Source organism: Penicillium cataractarum (genome assembly GCF_028827025.1).
Source record: "Penicillium cataractarum strain IBT 29864 chromosome Unknown utg000007l, whole genome shotgun sequence".
Lineage (NCBI taxonomy): Eukaryota > Fungi > Ascomycota > Eurotiomycetes > Eurotiales > Aspergillaceae > Penicillium > Penicillium cataractarum.
This window is the reverse complement of record NW_026622743.1, coordinates 3,095,546-3,110,439: the sequence shown is the minus strand read 5'-3', so window position 1 is coordinate 3,110,439 and position 14,894 is coordinate 3,095,546. Positions and strand designations below refer to the sequence as shown.

Sequence of the window (14,894 nt, the reverse complement as noted above, 5' to 3'; positions counted from 1 at the left end):
ATGCCCAGTAAAAGAGTGGCTGGCTCGAATTGATAGAAGAATCAAAGAGACACAAGAATAACAAGGATGAATGTGAGATTTCTTGTCCAAATCAAAGGAAACGACCATTGCGCTCCCTCTTTTATCTTGATCTCCTCTCCACCAACTCTCGATCTATTGGTCCATTGTCGGACCGAGATGTCCTACCCCGCTGTTGAGAATGTACGCCGAGCGTACGCCTCCCCCTGTGGTGATTGGCCAGAACTCGGCCCGAGATGCAATTAAGATTAAGCCGATGCCCGATTTGGGGCTTGCCCGATTGATTGGCTGCGCCAGGTGCCAAAATCTGGCCTAGAGGTTGGACCTTTCCCTCAGGAGTCGTAAGCGAGGGCTAGCTTAGCGTGTTTCTCGAGCGTAGAACTTTCCATCCGCGGTCTTTCACCGGAGGCCCGTCGCACACTCCAGCCCCTGATTGGATCTATCTCGGGCCGACATCGCCAGAATATGCCTTTCCCCAGATTTTTCTCCCGCTCTCATGATGTCTTCTGTAAATCCGGGGAAAGTGTTCGTTTGAGACTACACGGGGTGTTACCTTAAAAGGCGCGTACTCCCCCGTTCGATTGTGGGAATCCAGAGCTCCGGATTGCGAGTAGCTTCCGATATCTTTTTCTATCCTTCTCTATATTACTGAGTCCTCAATTGATCATGTCGGCCACTCCGTCCAAGGACGATGGCATCACCCGGGTTGTGGATATTGATACCACGCCCGAGGCAAAACGCGCCACCGAGGCCGAGCATCAGATGAGCTTTTGGCAGAGTTTGCGAACTTATCCGCATGCTGTCGGCTGGTCTATCCTATTCTCAACGGCGCTGGTGATGGAAGGGTACGACAATGCCCTGGTCTCCAGTTTGTTTGCATATGAACCGTTCCAGCGAGCATTCGGAAACGAACAGCCCGATGGAAGTTATCAAGTAACTGCTGCATGGCAATCCGGTCTTACCAACGGCGCTCTTGTTGGTGAGGTCCTCGGCTTGTTCGCGACCGGTATCATCGTCGAGAAGTTCGGTTACCGCAAGAGTCTGATCGGGGCCCTGGCGGCCTGCGTGGCTTTTATATTCGTTATCTTCTTCGCCAAGTCTCTGCCTGTTCTTTTGGTTGGCGAGATCCTCATCGGCATTCCCTGGGGTCTCTTCCAGACGGTTACAACAACCTATGCGTCTGAAGTGTGCCCCGTAGTACTGCGACCATACCTGACAACATATGTGAATCTGTGCTGGGTGATGGGACAACTGATTGCTTCGGTAAGTACATACCAATTTACTTTCCCTTCGGTGGCATTGGAGTTAACAAATTAGGGTGTCCTCAAAGCCATGCAAGGTCGCGCCGATCAGTGGGGCTACAAAATTCCATTCGCTTTACAATGGATGTGGCCTGTCCCCATTGCGATCGGAATTGCTCTTGCACCCGAATCCCCATGGTGGCTCATTCGCAAAGATCGTGTCGAAGATGCACGCCATGCTTTACAACGCCTGACAGTTCCCGGCCGAGACCCCAACTTCAACGCAGACGAGACCATCGCCATGATTCGAAGCACAAACGAGCTTGAAAAGCGCATGGCACGGGGAACATCGTACCGCGACTGTTTCCGTGGTGTGGATATGCGCCGTACGGAGATTGTATGCTTGACCTGGGCAACTCAATCGCTATGCGGAAGTGGCCTCATGGGCTACTCTACATATTTCTATGAGCAAGCCGGCATGGCCACTAGCAACGCATTCACGATGTCGATGGTGCTTTATATCCTGGGCGCCATTGGTACAATCAGTTCGTGGCCGTTGATGACTAAATTTGGTCGCCGAACGCTCTATGTGAGTGGCTTGGGTTGCCTACTAATCATACTACTCATTATCGGCTTCCTGGGTATCATTTCAAGAAAAAGTATCCCGGCTCAGTGGGCCGTCGGCTCCCTACTCCTCGTTTACGCATTCACTTATGATGCTACCGTTGGGCCTATCTGCTACTCTTTGGTCTCTGAGATGAGCTCAACACGCCTACGCACTAAGAGTATTGTTCTTGCACGCAACTTCTATAATATCTGCGGCCTGATCACTAATATCATCACACCACGCATGCTCAACCCATCCGCATGGGATTGGGGCGCAAAAGCGGGTTTCTTCTGGGCAGGACTGTGCTTTTTCTGTTTTTTGTGGGCTTTCTTCCGCTTGCCCGAGCCTAAGGGACGTACCTATGCTGAACTTGACCTGTTGTTCGAACAACGTATTTCAGCGCGCAAGTTTAGCTCAACTCATGTGGACCCTTTTGCGAATGAACGGGAGAATCCACTGGCGACGAAGATGGAGAAGCCATTTACTGAAACTGTGGAGCAGATCTAGTTATCGCATTTGATAGTACATGTGGAGAAGGACCTTTGCTGGATCCTGACCATTTTCAATGTATTCGTCCATCTTGAGTCGAGGGTTAGCTGAATGACACACTTAATGACCATACTATTCATGAGAACTTCTCCCTATACCCGCACCTCGATAGAGTACTGTAAGCACCGATGATAGGTAAAAGATCAGTGCCGAGGAGACACTTCTAGACCCAAGGGACAGCGACATTGAGAGTGGGTGCCTTGGTGCCTGAATCGCCCCTTGCACTCCGCATCTCCTTCTTGGCCTTTTCCATCACCGCGACACGTCCCTTGAGAGCGCGTCCGGATTTAGGGGATTGCTAAATACGGACAGAATCCCAATCAGAAATTTGGAATTACGCGCAGATTTCCCGCAAATATCCGCTTATACCGTTTTCCCCATGATCACTCTTCGGCCTTGTCGGCCTTGTCGGCCTTATCGAAATGTGTGGATCTCACCAACCGTCAGCAAGGCTGAGTACCTACGAAATGGATGGGGCACAATGGACTATAAATACGAGCTGTCTCCATCTTTTGATGACTAGGCCGTCATTGATTATCTACTGACTTACTAGCACCCACAACATGGGCAGCACCACCCAGCTTACCACCCTCGAGACCTTCCTCCAGGGCTACCCCGCGATCAAATACATCCTACCCTCTTCTCCCGAGTACCCTGCAGCCCGTAAGCCATGGAACGGTGCACGTCTGGACAATCCAATGGCTGTGGTACAGCCTCAATCCCCGTCAGATGTCGCCGCCCTGGTCAAATTTGCCAAGCTCAACTCGATTCCCTTCACTATTCGATCGGGTGGTCATAATTTGGAGGGTCGATGCGTTGTTCAAGATGCCCTTTTGATTGACATGCGCGCTTTAACTGATGTCACAATCTCGTCTGACCGCAAGACCGCCACGGTTCAAGGTGGTATTTTACAGGATGAGCTCGCCAACAAGCTCTGGGAACATGGATTAGCTACCCCAACGGGAGCAGTTCCAACGGTTGGATATGTCGGGTGGGCCATGTACGGTGGATATGGACCCTTCTCGGCACACTGGGGTCTGGGCGTGGATCAAATTCTCGGTGCTACCGTTGTTAATCCCAATGGTGATATTGTCAAAGCTGATGGAGTCCTTCTTGAGGGCATCCGTGGTGCTGGCGGCCTTTTCGGTGTGATTATTGATCTTACGATCAAGGTGTATCCCCTTAGCAGCGTAAGTATTCGCCCTGACAATCGTTTCGTTAGTGCCGTCAAAATTAACCATCCTCGCTATCCTTTAGCTCCTTGCCGGACCGATCTTGTTCGATCCCACTGATATCACCAAGACTTTTATCGACTTTAACGCAGCCTACGAAGAGCTCCTCAACTCCGAGGGTCTACCTCCACAGCTCACCATCCAACAGATATGTTTCAACGGCCCCATGGGTCGCGCTTTCGGCGCCCTGTTCTTGTGGAGCGGCACCGACATTGAGGAAGGAAAGCGATGGAGCGAAAATATCGGTAGCCTTGGCCCTCTTCTGGTAAACATGGTCGCCCCTACCACGATGCCAGAATGGTTCGTTGCCAACGGCGCCATGATTCCCTCAAGCCTCGCCGGCTCTGGTTTCTCGCACAATGTCCGGCGCATGTCTCCGCTTATAGCTGAGACAATTGGACCCAATCTTGCCATTATGCCATCCGATCCTGGTTGCATGGTGTCCATTCATCAACTCCGCGGGCCATCTGCTGGACCTCAAGACCACCCATCTGTCTTTGCAACCCGCGAGCCGCATTATATGCTGGAGCTTCTGGGATTTGCTACAAGTGGCGACCAAGAAGTGTCAAAGCAGTGGGCTCTTCAAACTACTGAAGAGATTGAGCGGGCCGATCCGGAGAATCTGCTGCCGACAAGTTATATCTCCGTGTATAATTCTACCATCCAGGCCAAGTCATCAGCTGAGGCGCTTGAGAAGACCTATGGTCCCAACGCTGAAGTGTTGAAGGATTTAAAGGCAAAGGTCGATCCGGAAGGTGTTTTTGCCTTGACTGTGCCGGCTTTGAAATAGGCGATCAACTCGACTGTAAGGTTGGACTTGCATGTAATTAGGTAGATGTAAAGTGTGCCCAGAACTATCTTATAAAATCCGACTTGATCCTGTCAAGTGTTCATAGACGGCTGATAGAGATTGCTTGTTGAACCGTAAGTTCTAGCCACGAGACGGGGGCGTAAAGGAAGTCAGATATGTCGCTACGATAAGGCTGGCGTATGTATGTACAGACCCCTTTACCAATGGGGGACTCTGCAATTATTTCACCACTAATAGCTGCTCGTAGGGATGTTGCAAGGCTCTAGATACTCCTCAGGATCATAACTCTCCCGGCCACACTACCGTTTAACCGATGCCGGGAAAATGGTCAGCGAGAGTAGCTAGAGTAGCTAATGTGGGATTCGCCATGAATTGACGACACGAATCCCCGATACTATCGAACTATGCTTTCTTCCACTGCGGGGGTGCTATAGCGACATCCCTTTGTTCGGGCATGTCAGATGCGTAAGACCTGGCACCTACATACCTGCGTTGAGGCTTCCACAGATACGTACGCACGGTATACTTTATGCTCCTTGTCAAAAGCTGATACAATACACACCCCTAGCTCATAAACTATAGCCCCGAGGAATCAAGATTTATGCTCGATTAGCGCGAAATTGCGAACCCACGTCTGTGCAGTCACCGTGTCGGGCGCATGGATCTTCGGTCGGAAGAAGGCCGATACATGAAATACCCCACAATCCTCCGCAATTTCGCAATTACCGCAGCTCTAGTCCCGATGAATCTGCATAGCATTTGATCATTCCTGCTGATCAGTACATTCCGCTATCGGTCCTCGTCTCGGGGGCTTTCGCGATGACGTTCGTGGAAAAGCACTGCGATAAGCTCCACATTACCCCGGAACGCCAGACTCCTTTGCTGCTCCACAAAATGGATGTGGAGAATATAAATTGGGGATGTTGTTCAAGAATCAGACCCATAGGGTATGAATAACTCTGCACTAGAAATGTTCAAGTCGAAAACCCCATACTTTGGCCTCCGAGGAGGATGGCTCACGTTCTGGATCACATTGGCCTGTGGTGCAGATATGACTCTCTACGGGTACGATCAAGTATGTCGATATTCACTCATTCTCCGATTTACGGGGCCTTACTCACGGTGTCAATTAGGGAGTTTTCAGTGGAGTCGTCATTTCAGAAGATTTTTTGCGACTGCACGGTCTTGAGGGTCCGACCCATACAACACTTCTGGGCACTGTAACCGCCATCTATGATGTGGGTTGCTGTCTCGGTTCAATTCTTGCCTACTGGCTGGGAGAGCGGCTTGGCCGCAGGAACACTGTCATCGTGGGCACGATTGTCATGTCTATCGGTGCCCTTTTGCAGGCCTCATCCTATAGCGTGGCGCAAATGATGACGGGTCGAATTATTGCTGGAATTGGCAATGGTATGTCCGAAAGAGCAGCCTTATATTTGGCTGATGAGTAATCTAATTCTCATCTAATATAGGTCTGAATACCTCTACTGCACCAATTTGGCAGGTCGAGACATCCAAGGTTCAGTGGCGAGGAAAATTGGTTATCCTTGAGAACTGCCTCGTTCTCGTTGGCTTTTCTCTTGCCAACTGGCTCAACTATGGTCTTTCATTCGCCAGCGGTCCGGTCTCCTGGCGCTTCCCCTTGTCCTTCCAGTTTCTATTCAACATAATTCTGTTTTGTACTGTTCCGTGGCTCCCTGAATCACCGAGGTATGTGTATTCAGCTGTCTTTGTTCTAAGTCCTATACTGATCGTTCCACAGATGGCTCATCGCTCATGACCGTTCAGAAGAAGCCATTAATATCATTGCATATCTTGAGGATAAGGACACCAATGATGTTTTTGTCCAGCTTCAAATGAGCCAGATTCAATATAGCGTGGAATATGAGCGAGCCAACAGTGTGAGCTTTGGCGATATCTTACGTGGAAGAGCCCATGAAAAGTCCGGGACAAAGACAATCCGTCGCTTGGTCTTGGGCATGGGAGCACAAGCGATGCAACAGTTCACAGGAATCAATGTGACGTCTTACTATTTACCGACAGTCCTAACCAAATCGGTCGGGCTGAGTGAAGGCTTGGCTAGACTTCTCACGGCCTGCAACAGTGTCCAATACCTTTGCTTCTCTATGATCGGCATTCCAAATGTCGAACGGTGGGGTCGACGCGTGCTTATGATGTTCGGTGCCGCGGGCATGTGCTTCTGCTACATTTTTATTACGGCCCTAATTCGATACAATGAGATGCCTGATTATCCAAACAGGGAACGGGTGGCTTCTGCATCAGTCGCATTTTTCTTCTTATACTATGTCTTCTTTGGAATTGGTATGCAGGGTGTACCATGGTGTAAGTTAAACTACCTCCGGATAACCGAACTCAAATGCTAACAGTATGCTTAGTATATCCCACCGAGATAAACTCCTTGACAATGCGGACGAAGGGAGCAGCTCTGGGGGCAGCTACAAATTGGATCTTCAATTTCATGGTCGTCGAAATCACTCCCATCGGTATACAAAACCTTGGATGGAAGTTCTATATCATCTGGATCGTGCTGAACGCGGCAATGGTTCCAACCGTTTACTTATTCTACCCTGAGACAGCTGGCCGCACTTTGGAGGACATGGACGATTACTATCGGGGCAATCCTCCGCTCCTTGCATGCCTTGATAAGGAAGCGATATCTAGAAAGCGTCCTGAGAGATATAGAGCCCGTGATGAGCACATCATACATGCCAAAGACGGAGCCGAGGCGGCAGAACATGTTGAAAGTATGGGGAATGTCAAAGCGTGAGACAGCAGTTGAATTCCAAAGACTGTCTGGGAAGGTCATCAGAGTTGAGATATGGAGCCTGCAAGTTAGGAATAAATGGATGCGAGAACATATTTAGCGATTATGACCCTCTCTAGCAGGCTCTCACAAAGAATACTTGCCAATTAATATCATTAAACACTCCCTCATGGTTTACTTCTATTATCGTGGCAAAGCCTCCTTGGCATGAATATCCACCACACATCTTTCGGTGAACAAACTCTCAAAGATCCTCAATATTTTACCTGAATAGAGCAAATTTAGATCGCCAAATTGTATCGTAAGAGTGGAGAGGTCGTAGTCTGGACAACCAGAACTTAGGATTTCCAACCACCGCGTAATCTCGTTGCAGAGCTTTTTGGGGATATTTGCATGAAATTTCGTATCCAACAGGATAGCCAATGGATCTGAGTACAGTTTGCAATTAGAGAAATAGGCGCAATATTTTGAGAGTCTTCTTCAGGGGACTCGGGAGAAGGAGCCAAAAGGACCAGATTGTGCGGGGTTTGTCTCCACAACTCCCGTCTCGGGGGCTCAACTAAAGCCGGAAGGATAATCACAGACCCGTCACGCATGACCCGGCAATTGCCATCCCGCTGCTTGTGTTCAGAGTATTACTTGGTCATGTACACACTATTCGGTCTTCCAGCTTGCAGGTACTCGATGCGGAGGCGACTCAGATGATCTGTGACTTCCTTGACATAAAAATCCGTCGTCTCTCGGTATCTTCCTCACCAAGTCAACGATAATCTTTCCACGAAAGCAAACTGACACTGCATTGTCATTTCACACGCCATTGATTCGAAAATGGGCAGTACGGACTTGTTCAATTTGCCCCAATCTATGCGGGCTCTAGGTCTTTCACTCTTCCCAATGGGTCAACATCAAAAATACCACGCTAATCGGAAAGTCATCATTACAGAGTACAGCGAAGCCAGAAAATTCAGCATTGTAGAGAAAGCCCTCCCGCAACTCCGTGAACAGGATGTATTAGTATGTATCTGCCGCAAGGGAGGTGAATGAAGTTTTTCTAACTTCACGTGAAGATCAAAGTGAAAGCCTCTGGAGTGTGTGGAACAGATCTTCATATTCATGATGGCGAGTTTGGAGCAAAGGCAAGTCGATCCCTAATCAGTGGCGGCTGATGATATGGGGTTTTCTAACCGATTAATCTAGTTTCCTCTTGTCCCCGGCCACGAGACTGTGGGTGTAGTGGCGGCGTTCGGTAGTGGTGTTCAGGGTTTTAAAGTCGACGACCGTGTAGTCGCTGACAATTCCGAGCTATGCGGTCATTGTCACTATTGCCGTCGAGGCAAGGAGCTATTTTGTGAGAATTTCATCGCCCATGGTGTTATGGTCGACGGGGGCTTTGCAGAGTACGCCGCTTACCCTGCACACCGGGTGTTTATATTCAAGGATTTGTCCGATGTTGATGCCACTCTTCTGGAGCCTGCAGCCTGTGCAGCACATGGCCTGGATAAGATTGCCCCTCAGATGGGATCAAAGGTACTCTTATTCGGAGCGGGCCCCACGGGACTAATGTTGGCCCAGCTACTGCGAGAAAATGGCGGATGTTACACCGTTATTGCTGCACCGGGTGGGCTGAAAATGGATCTCGCTAAGTCGCTCAATGCTGCGGATGAGTATGTGGAGCTCCCCCGTGAGTCGGTGGCATCAGCAGCTACACTCGAAAAACTCAAAGCGGAGAACCCGTACGGATTCGATATTGTCGTCGAGGCTACCGGTAGCTCCAAAATTTTGGAGGATGCCATCCACTTTGTGACCAAGTCTGGGAAGCTAGTGGTCTATGGAGTCTATGGTGATAACGATCGTATTCGCATATCGCCAAACATGATTTTCAAAGAAGAAATTAATGTCCTTGGCTCTTTCAGCCAGACCTACAAGTTTCCAGCTGCTATCGACTATCTTGGTAAGTCTGTCAACATTCATCCATTTAATAGTTACTGACGGTTCCCCGCGTTGATTAGAGCGGAAAAGAGTCAAAGTTGACGGCATTGTGAACAAGACTTTCAGACTTGAGGAGTGGCAGGCATGTCTTGATGCAATGAAAAATAGGACTGTAATCAAAGCCGCAATAGTCTTTGACTAGTAAAACTAGATACTACAAAGCAAAGAAGAACTCATTAATTCCTCTGTTAGTGACAACTCATTAAACTCTCTGTGAGATAAAACTCTTCACACTCTGAATAGCAGCGAGACCTGAATTTTAGTGATGAACAGGGTTTGCCTAAGACAGACGAAATCTACATTGTTATGAGTGCCATTAACTTGTCCCCTGTAAACAAATTAAAAGACCATCAAACTTCTCAGAACGTTGTTACCAAAAGCAAAAGGTATTTATTGTATTGCCCGAAGTAAAAGTTTGACAAATCGGGTGGTCACGCAATAGAACTTGTAGCCTGAGATGTGTTGCAAAATGGCAGACTTAGATATTGAACAAATACCTGTCCTCATGCACGATTAATTTAAGATGCTCCGGTCCCGCTCACCTCGACTCTCTCCTCCTTCAAATCTTCTCGGAAAAGCAACAACCTCTAACATGCCAACCGCACAGATAATCAAGTATTTAGTCGTTTTGGTGACCCTATGTCACTCCATTGGAGCCTCACCGGATTCTAAGTCACCAGCTGAACTCGGCTTCGCATCGGGTTTGAGCGATAACTCAACCCTAGCGGATATTCTATATACACTTCCCCATCAACCCGGTTCGGGTGAGAATGTGATCACCCGATGCACCATTACAAAATTCAGTGTAGGGATATTTTGCAGTAAGTCAACCCTGCTCTGAATGTATCCATATGTTATGAGTACCAATTCGCTACGAACAGGGAATCGTCACTGTGTGTTTGGGCCCCGCTCACTGCACTTTGCATGTAACTGAGTTGGATAAGTTGGATGATACATAATATGTCTGATCCTCCCTGAATGGTTTAGCTTTGTCATAACCCACCATTATACCCCAATAATCTCGCTCAATTAACCTACTTTGGACTTGAGTCCAAGTATATGCCGAGGGATAAGATGCCAAGAGAGATAGACATGCAGTGTACAGAAGTAAGCCTGGAAGGGCTACGATCATCCGTTTGTCATATTTTGCTTCCCTTTCGGTTGAAATCTGTAGAAAGCTATCCAGTTCGAATTAAGGGTTACATGGGAAGTGTCCTTTATGGGGTGGGTCGTATGCCATGCCATGATGTGGGCCATACTTGAACAATCGCACTGGAACCCCCCGAGTGGGTTTCTGGTAATACAGATTCAACCTATTAGAGGTTAGTGAATTTGTTGTAGAGGATTTTGATATCAGCTTTTACGTTAGCTTTTAGTCATTTTGGTGGTATGGATGCTAGATGTTGTGTCTGTAACACTGCTACCCAGCTGGAATTATTGATTTGACTATCACGAACCGTGTGACGCAAACTCTAGCCGTCCAGCGCCGAAGCATCCGTAGCAGATGCAACTCTCAAGTATATAAGACTGAGACTTGTCTTCTCTTTTATCCTTTCTACTCACCAAGGAATCAAGACTCAGATTTGCATATTTCCAGCTTCACACGAGCTCAGCCGCAGGACAAAAATTTCAATATGAAGTTTCAAACTATTTTCGGGACTCTGGTTTCCATTGCTGTTGCAGCCTTAGCTGTTCCAGTTGAAAATGTTTCAGAACGTGTGGTGTTGAACGGAGATCAGCTCAAGAGCTTTGTCGACGTTTTTAAGGTCAATGGAAAGCCGAACATTCTTGCTCCGGATCAATCGATCTCTTGCACAGTGGCTTACACCTTAGCGCTGAGTAATTACTCCTTACACGCTGACTTAATGCTGTACATTTGCTAAACACCATGATTGTAGGCGCTAGCCCCCCATATACCATTTCCTTAACGTCCTTGGACCTGTCAGCCTGTACCCTTACTCCCTAAATATGTAACGAATTGGCTATTCCCATCTCTCAGCTTTGGTGCTGGGATTTGGCATAACTAATTACTTGGCGATGTTATTAATGATGCAAGGCTGGCCTGAGATTGATGGATAGGTGTCGGCGATGTGGGTTCAACAGATGGTGGGTTTAAGGGCCAAAGGGTCCAAGTCACTCATTACGAAAATGCAAATCATGGCCCCAAATATTCTACTCGTGCATGATGATAATCCCCGTAGAGGCACTCATCATATTTTCCCTGGTAACTTAGCGGTTTGCAGTCTCCCGGACTATCAGACTATACCGGCCTTTCTCCTAATGAGATTTAGTAAAGTCTCCCAACGCTCATCATCATTCAGCCTTGGAAATGCTCTCATATGCGAGGGACAACGACATGTGTGTTAGAAATCAAGTTGAGTCGTGGACCAGACCAAACAGGAATAGGATGAAAAAACAGCCAAAGTAGACCCCAATCAGTGATGGACTTGCAGTGAGACAGTTAACTGTTGAACCCGTGCGGACACTCGTCTCGTCTAAACAAACATTTCCAAAAACAAGTAACACATAACAAGCACATTGAGTGTAACACGCGTGGAACTAACCCGATAAGCTAGTTTTGACATACCTCGGCGCTATCGGAAGCTGTCTCACCAAAACTCTAGTGTCGCCAGTGACTCGAGATACCCATCCATGAAAGCCTTTGCCTGTCAAAATCATATTCTGCTTGATCTTTCGCCCGAAACCGGACGAATATTCCCCTAACACAATTACAAAACGGATACCAGAGGGGGATTTCCATTCTATCCGATTTCTTCACGGGTAACCGTAGGATCACACCAAGAACTGTCCGTGTCACCTCAAAGAGTTAAAGTCAAGTATCTGCGAGACCGTGGATGTGGAGTCGAGTCTGTTTTTGCGGAGTAGCGTACCACAACAGTGTGTATACATGCCGTGATTTGGGGCTACAATGAATATGCTCCACTTGCTGGGCTGTATGTTGCACAGTCGCGGCCAGTCACATAATCGGGGAGAGGATCTAATATGATGCCGGGACTCGGGCGTTATATAGTACTCGAAGGACAAAGAGAATATCTCACGAGCTCTTACAAACAGCACTTCAGTAACATAGGTCATTTCCCTCGAAGCAATGAAGGTATCTCCAGACGGGGCTATACCTGCTTCCTCCTAGTCAGAACTCCTGCCATGAGATATGCATTCCCATATATCCACTAGCCTAACTGTCATCGTACAGGATTGGTGTAGTCGCGCGAAATTATCTTTGCGCACAACCCGTGCCCTATTCAGCTCGATTTCCGATCTTGATGATTACTATCTCAAACAACCCGATTTGGTATATCTAACATAACTCTATAAACTCGAGCAATTGAACTTGAACAGGGTCACAGGAACCTAAAGGGAGGATAAGTGAGGTTGAATATTAAAAGATCTCGTATGGATTACTTTATTTCGCTAAAGATCCAAAATCAGAAGCTAACTAACTTTCATGCAGCGTCTGTTGTCCAGAGCTACGCATTATTTTCCTCATTCTCACCATCTCACTTGCTCTCCGACAGACCCAGGCACTCAGCCATGCCGAAGAAAATGTCGATAGAGTTAATAACTCCACCGAAAAGTTCCTGGCAGGGGCCGCGCGCAAACACGGGCACGTCAGTCAGCGAGTGAACACCCTGGGAGGCATCCACAGGCAAGGTTCCGTTAACAAGGTAGCCAGTAACGGCATCCTTGTAGTTGGCAATGTTCCCCATCTTATCGCCCTTAGTAGATACAGCGGGGGTACGTGGGCCGTCCTTGTGAACCTCATAGTTCTCGCGGTGGTCAGGGAATGCGACAACGCCGGAGTGCAGGGTGTAGCGAGGATCCCAGTGGCTGGGGAAGTGAACACCCTCCGAGTAGCGCAGAGAGTTGGGTCCACCAACAGTGTACTGGGACAGACCGGAGTTCTCGTAGTAGCCGATGGCGTTGCGCTTGCTGCGGTCGTCGTGCTGGGCTTCCATGTACTTGGTATCGACGGAGCCGGTGACGTCGAAACCGTGGCCGTGGTCCGCGGTGACGAGGATCAAGGTGTCCTCCAGCTCGCCCATGCACTTGAGCTTGTTGATGGTGGCACTGACGGTGTCATCAAGCTCGAGCAGGTCACCCAGGGCACGGTCGTAGTCCAGAGTGTGCATCTGCTTGTCGATACTAGCAGCCTCGGCCATCATGAACCAACCCTCCTTGCCGCTGCGCTGGTGTAGCACATCGATGGCCTTGAGGGTCATCTCCTTGAGACCGGGCAGATCATCAGCGTCACGACCAGAACCATCTGGGTAGTTGGTCTTGTTCAGGAGGTTTGCTGTGTAGACGTTGCGGTCCAACCAAACTGGGAGGTTGGACTTGGAGAAGACACCCAGCAGCTTGTCCTCATTTGGTGCCTTTTGCAGGGCAGTCTTGTTCCAAGCGACGTTGTAGTTCTTCTTGGCGAACAAGTCATAGTACTCACGCGAGGCCTCCTCGGACTTGAGGAAGTTCTCAGCACCGGCGCCAAGAAGAACGTCAGGACCAGTCCACTCCGTCCAGGTATAGTTGGTCAATCCCTCGTAGAAGGTGCTGATGACATGGTCATACTCGCCACGCTTGCTGGTGTGAGCGGTCAAGGCAGCAGGAGTGGCATCGGCCAAGAAAGCAGTGGACAGGATACCGACACCGGCATTGGGATGTTGGCGACGGAAGATCTCCACAATGGTCTCAAACTTGGGGTCGTCGAAGGGACTCTTGGAAGAGTCGACGTACACATTGAGAGCATTGACCGTGGTCTTGTGGCCAGAGTACAGAGCAGTGGCAGAGTTGGCCGAGTCGGTGATGAACGAGTCCATGGAGTGGGTCATCTGGTGGCCCAAAACGGGGAACTTGTCCAGGGCCATCTTGGTCATATACTTGCCGTTGATGCTCTTGTGGGCAATGAGACGGGCAGCAGTGATCATGTTCGTAGTCATTCCTATTACTTGTTAGCAGAATATAATATCAACAGGGGTGATTTGACTGATTTACCATCACCGATGAAAAGGATGACGTTCTTAGCACGACGCTTAGTCGGCACCTTCCGAACGAGCCAGTTGGCGACGGTCTTCCGGGTTCCGTAATAAGTGAGAGTAGCCTCATACTCACCTGGCTCCTTAAGAGCCACACGACGGAAGATCTTGGAAGTGACGTTGACAACGGAGGGTGTGTGAGCATCCTCAGCGAAGCGATCTATTTTGATTAGCTAGTGGACCAAACACAACGTTGGGGCAGGTTCTTACCCTCGTACCAGCTGAAGTCCCAGTGCTCCAGCTTTGGCTCATCCTGGCCAAAGAACTTGGTAGCCGGCACGCCCTCGTGACCCTTCTTGGCGATGGTGAAGGTGAAGTTAGGGTCAGGTTCACCAACGCGAGCCTCAGAGCCGTTGATAGGAGAGTGGACCTCAAGACGGATATCGAAGAATTGACCAGGAAGGAAATCAGCCCTAAAGGGAGGGTAGAAAAGACATTATCAGCCTGTTTCCACAGAGTGTTTTGTATCATTGAGGGTGGGATACATACTGGTCTGGAGGGAACACGCAACCCAGGTCAGGGCAGCCGCCCAGACGCTGGTGAGTCTGAGCAGCTGTGAAGGAGATCACAGCTGCGATCACGAAGAGGAACGATAGAGCCTGCATGGTTGC

At 48.9% G+C, this 14,894-nt stretch overlaps 4 protein-coding genes across 4 annotated transcripts; 3 read left to right on the top strand and 1 right to left on the bottom strand.

The window, feature by feature from the left end:
* Positions 1 to 2,978: 2,978 nt before the first annotated feature.
* On the top strand, positions 2,979 to 4,437 carry N7496_008660 (FAD-binding oxidoreductase; the record flags this gene model as incomplete). The annotated part of the gene is made up of 2 exons (XM_056701579.1): positions 2,979 to 3,605; positions 3,673 to 4,437. The coding sequence occupies 2 exons, from the start codon at positions 2,979 to 2,981 to the stop codon at positions 4,435 to 4,437; spliced, it is 1,392 nt and encodes a 463-aa protein (XP_056553642.1).
* Positions 4,438 to 5,428: 991 nt separating this feature from the next.
* N7496_008659 (sugar porter family MFS transporter) lies at positions 5,429 to 7,246 on the top strand (the record flags this gene model as incomplete). The annotated part of the gene is made up of 5 exons (XM_056701578.1): positions 5,429 to 5,533; positions 5,592 to 5,868; positions 5,931 to 6,168; positions 6,221 to 6,801; positions 6,855 to 7,246. The coding sequence occupies 5 exons, from the start codon at positions 5,429 to 5,431 to the stop codon at positions 7,244 to 7,246; spliced, it is 1,593 nt and encodes a 530-aa protein (XP_056553641.1).
* Positions 7,247 to 8,071: 825 nt separating this feature from the next.
* N7496_008658 (zinc-dependent alcohol dehydrogenase family protein) lies at positions 8,072 to 9,374 on the top strand (the record flags this gene model as incomplete). Its single annotated transcript, XM_056701577.1, has 4 exons — positions 8,072 to 8,257; positions 8,311 to 8,379; positions 8,441 to 9,194; positions 9,253 to 9,374. The coding sequence occupies 4 exons, from the start codon at positions 8,072 to 8,074 to the stop codon at positions 9,372 to 9,374; spliced, it is 1,131 nt and encodes a 376-aa protein (XP_056553640.1).
* A 3,376-nt stretch (positions 9,375 to 12,750) lies between these two features.
* N7496_008657 (alkaline phosphatase) lies at positions 12,751 to 14,888 on the bottom strand (the record flags this gene model as incomplete). The annotated part of the gene is made up of 4 exons (XM_056701576.1): positions 12,751 to 14,189; positions 14,243 to 14,443; positions 14,494 to 14,696; positions 14,773 to 14,888. 4 exons carry the CDS (start codon positions 14,886 to 14,888, stop codon positions 12,751 to 12,753), a joined length of 1,959 nt encoding a protein of 652 aa, XP_056553639.1.
* Positions 14,889 to 14,894: the final 6 nt, after the last annotated feature.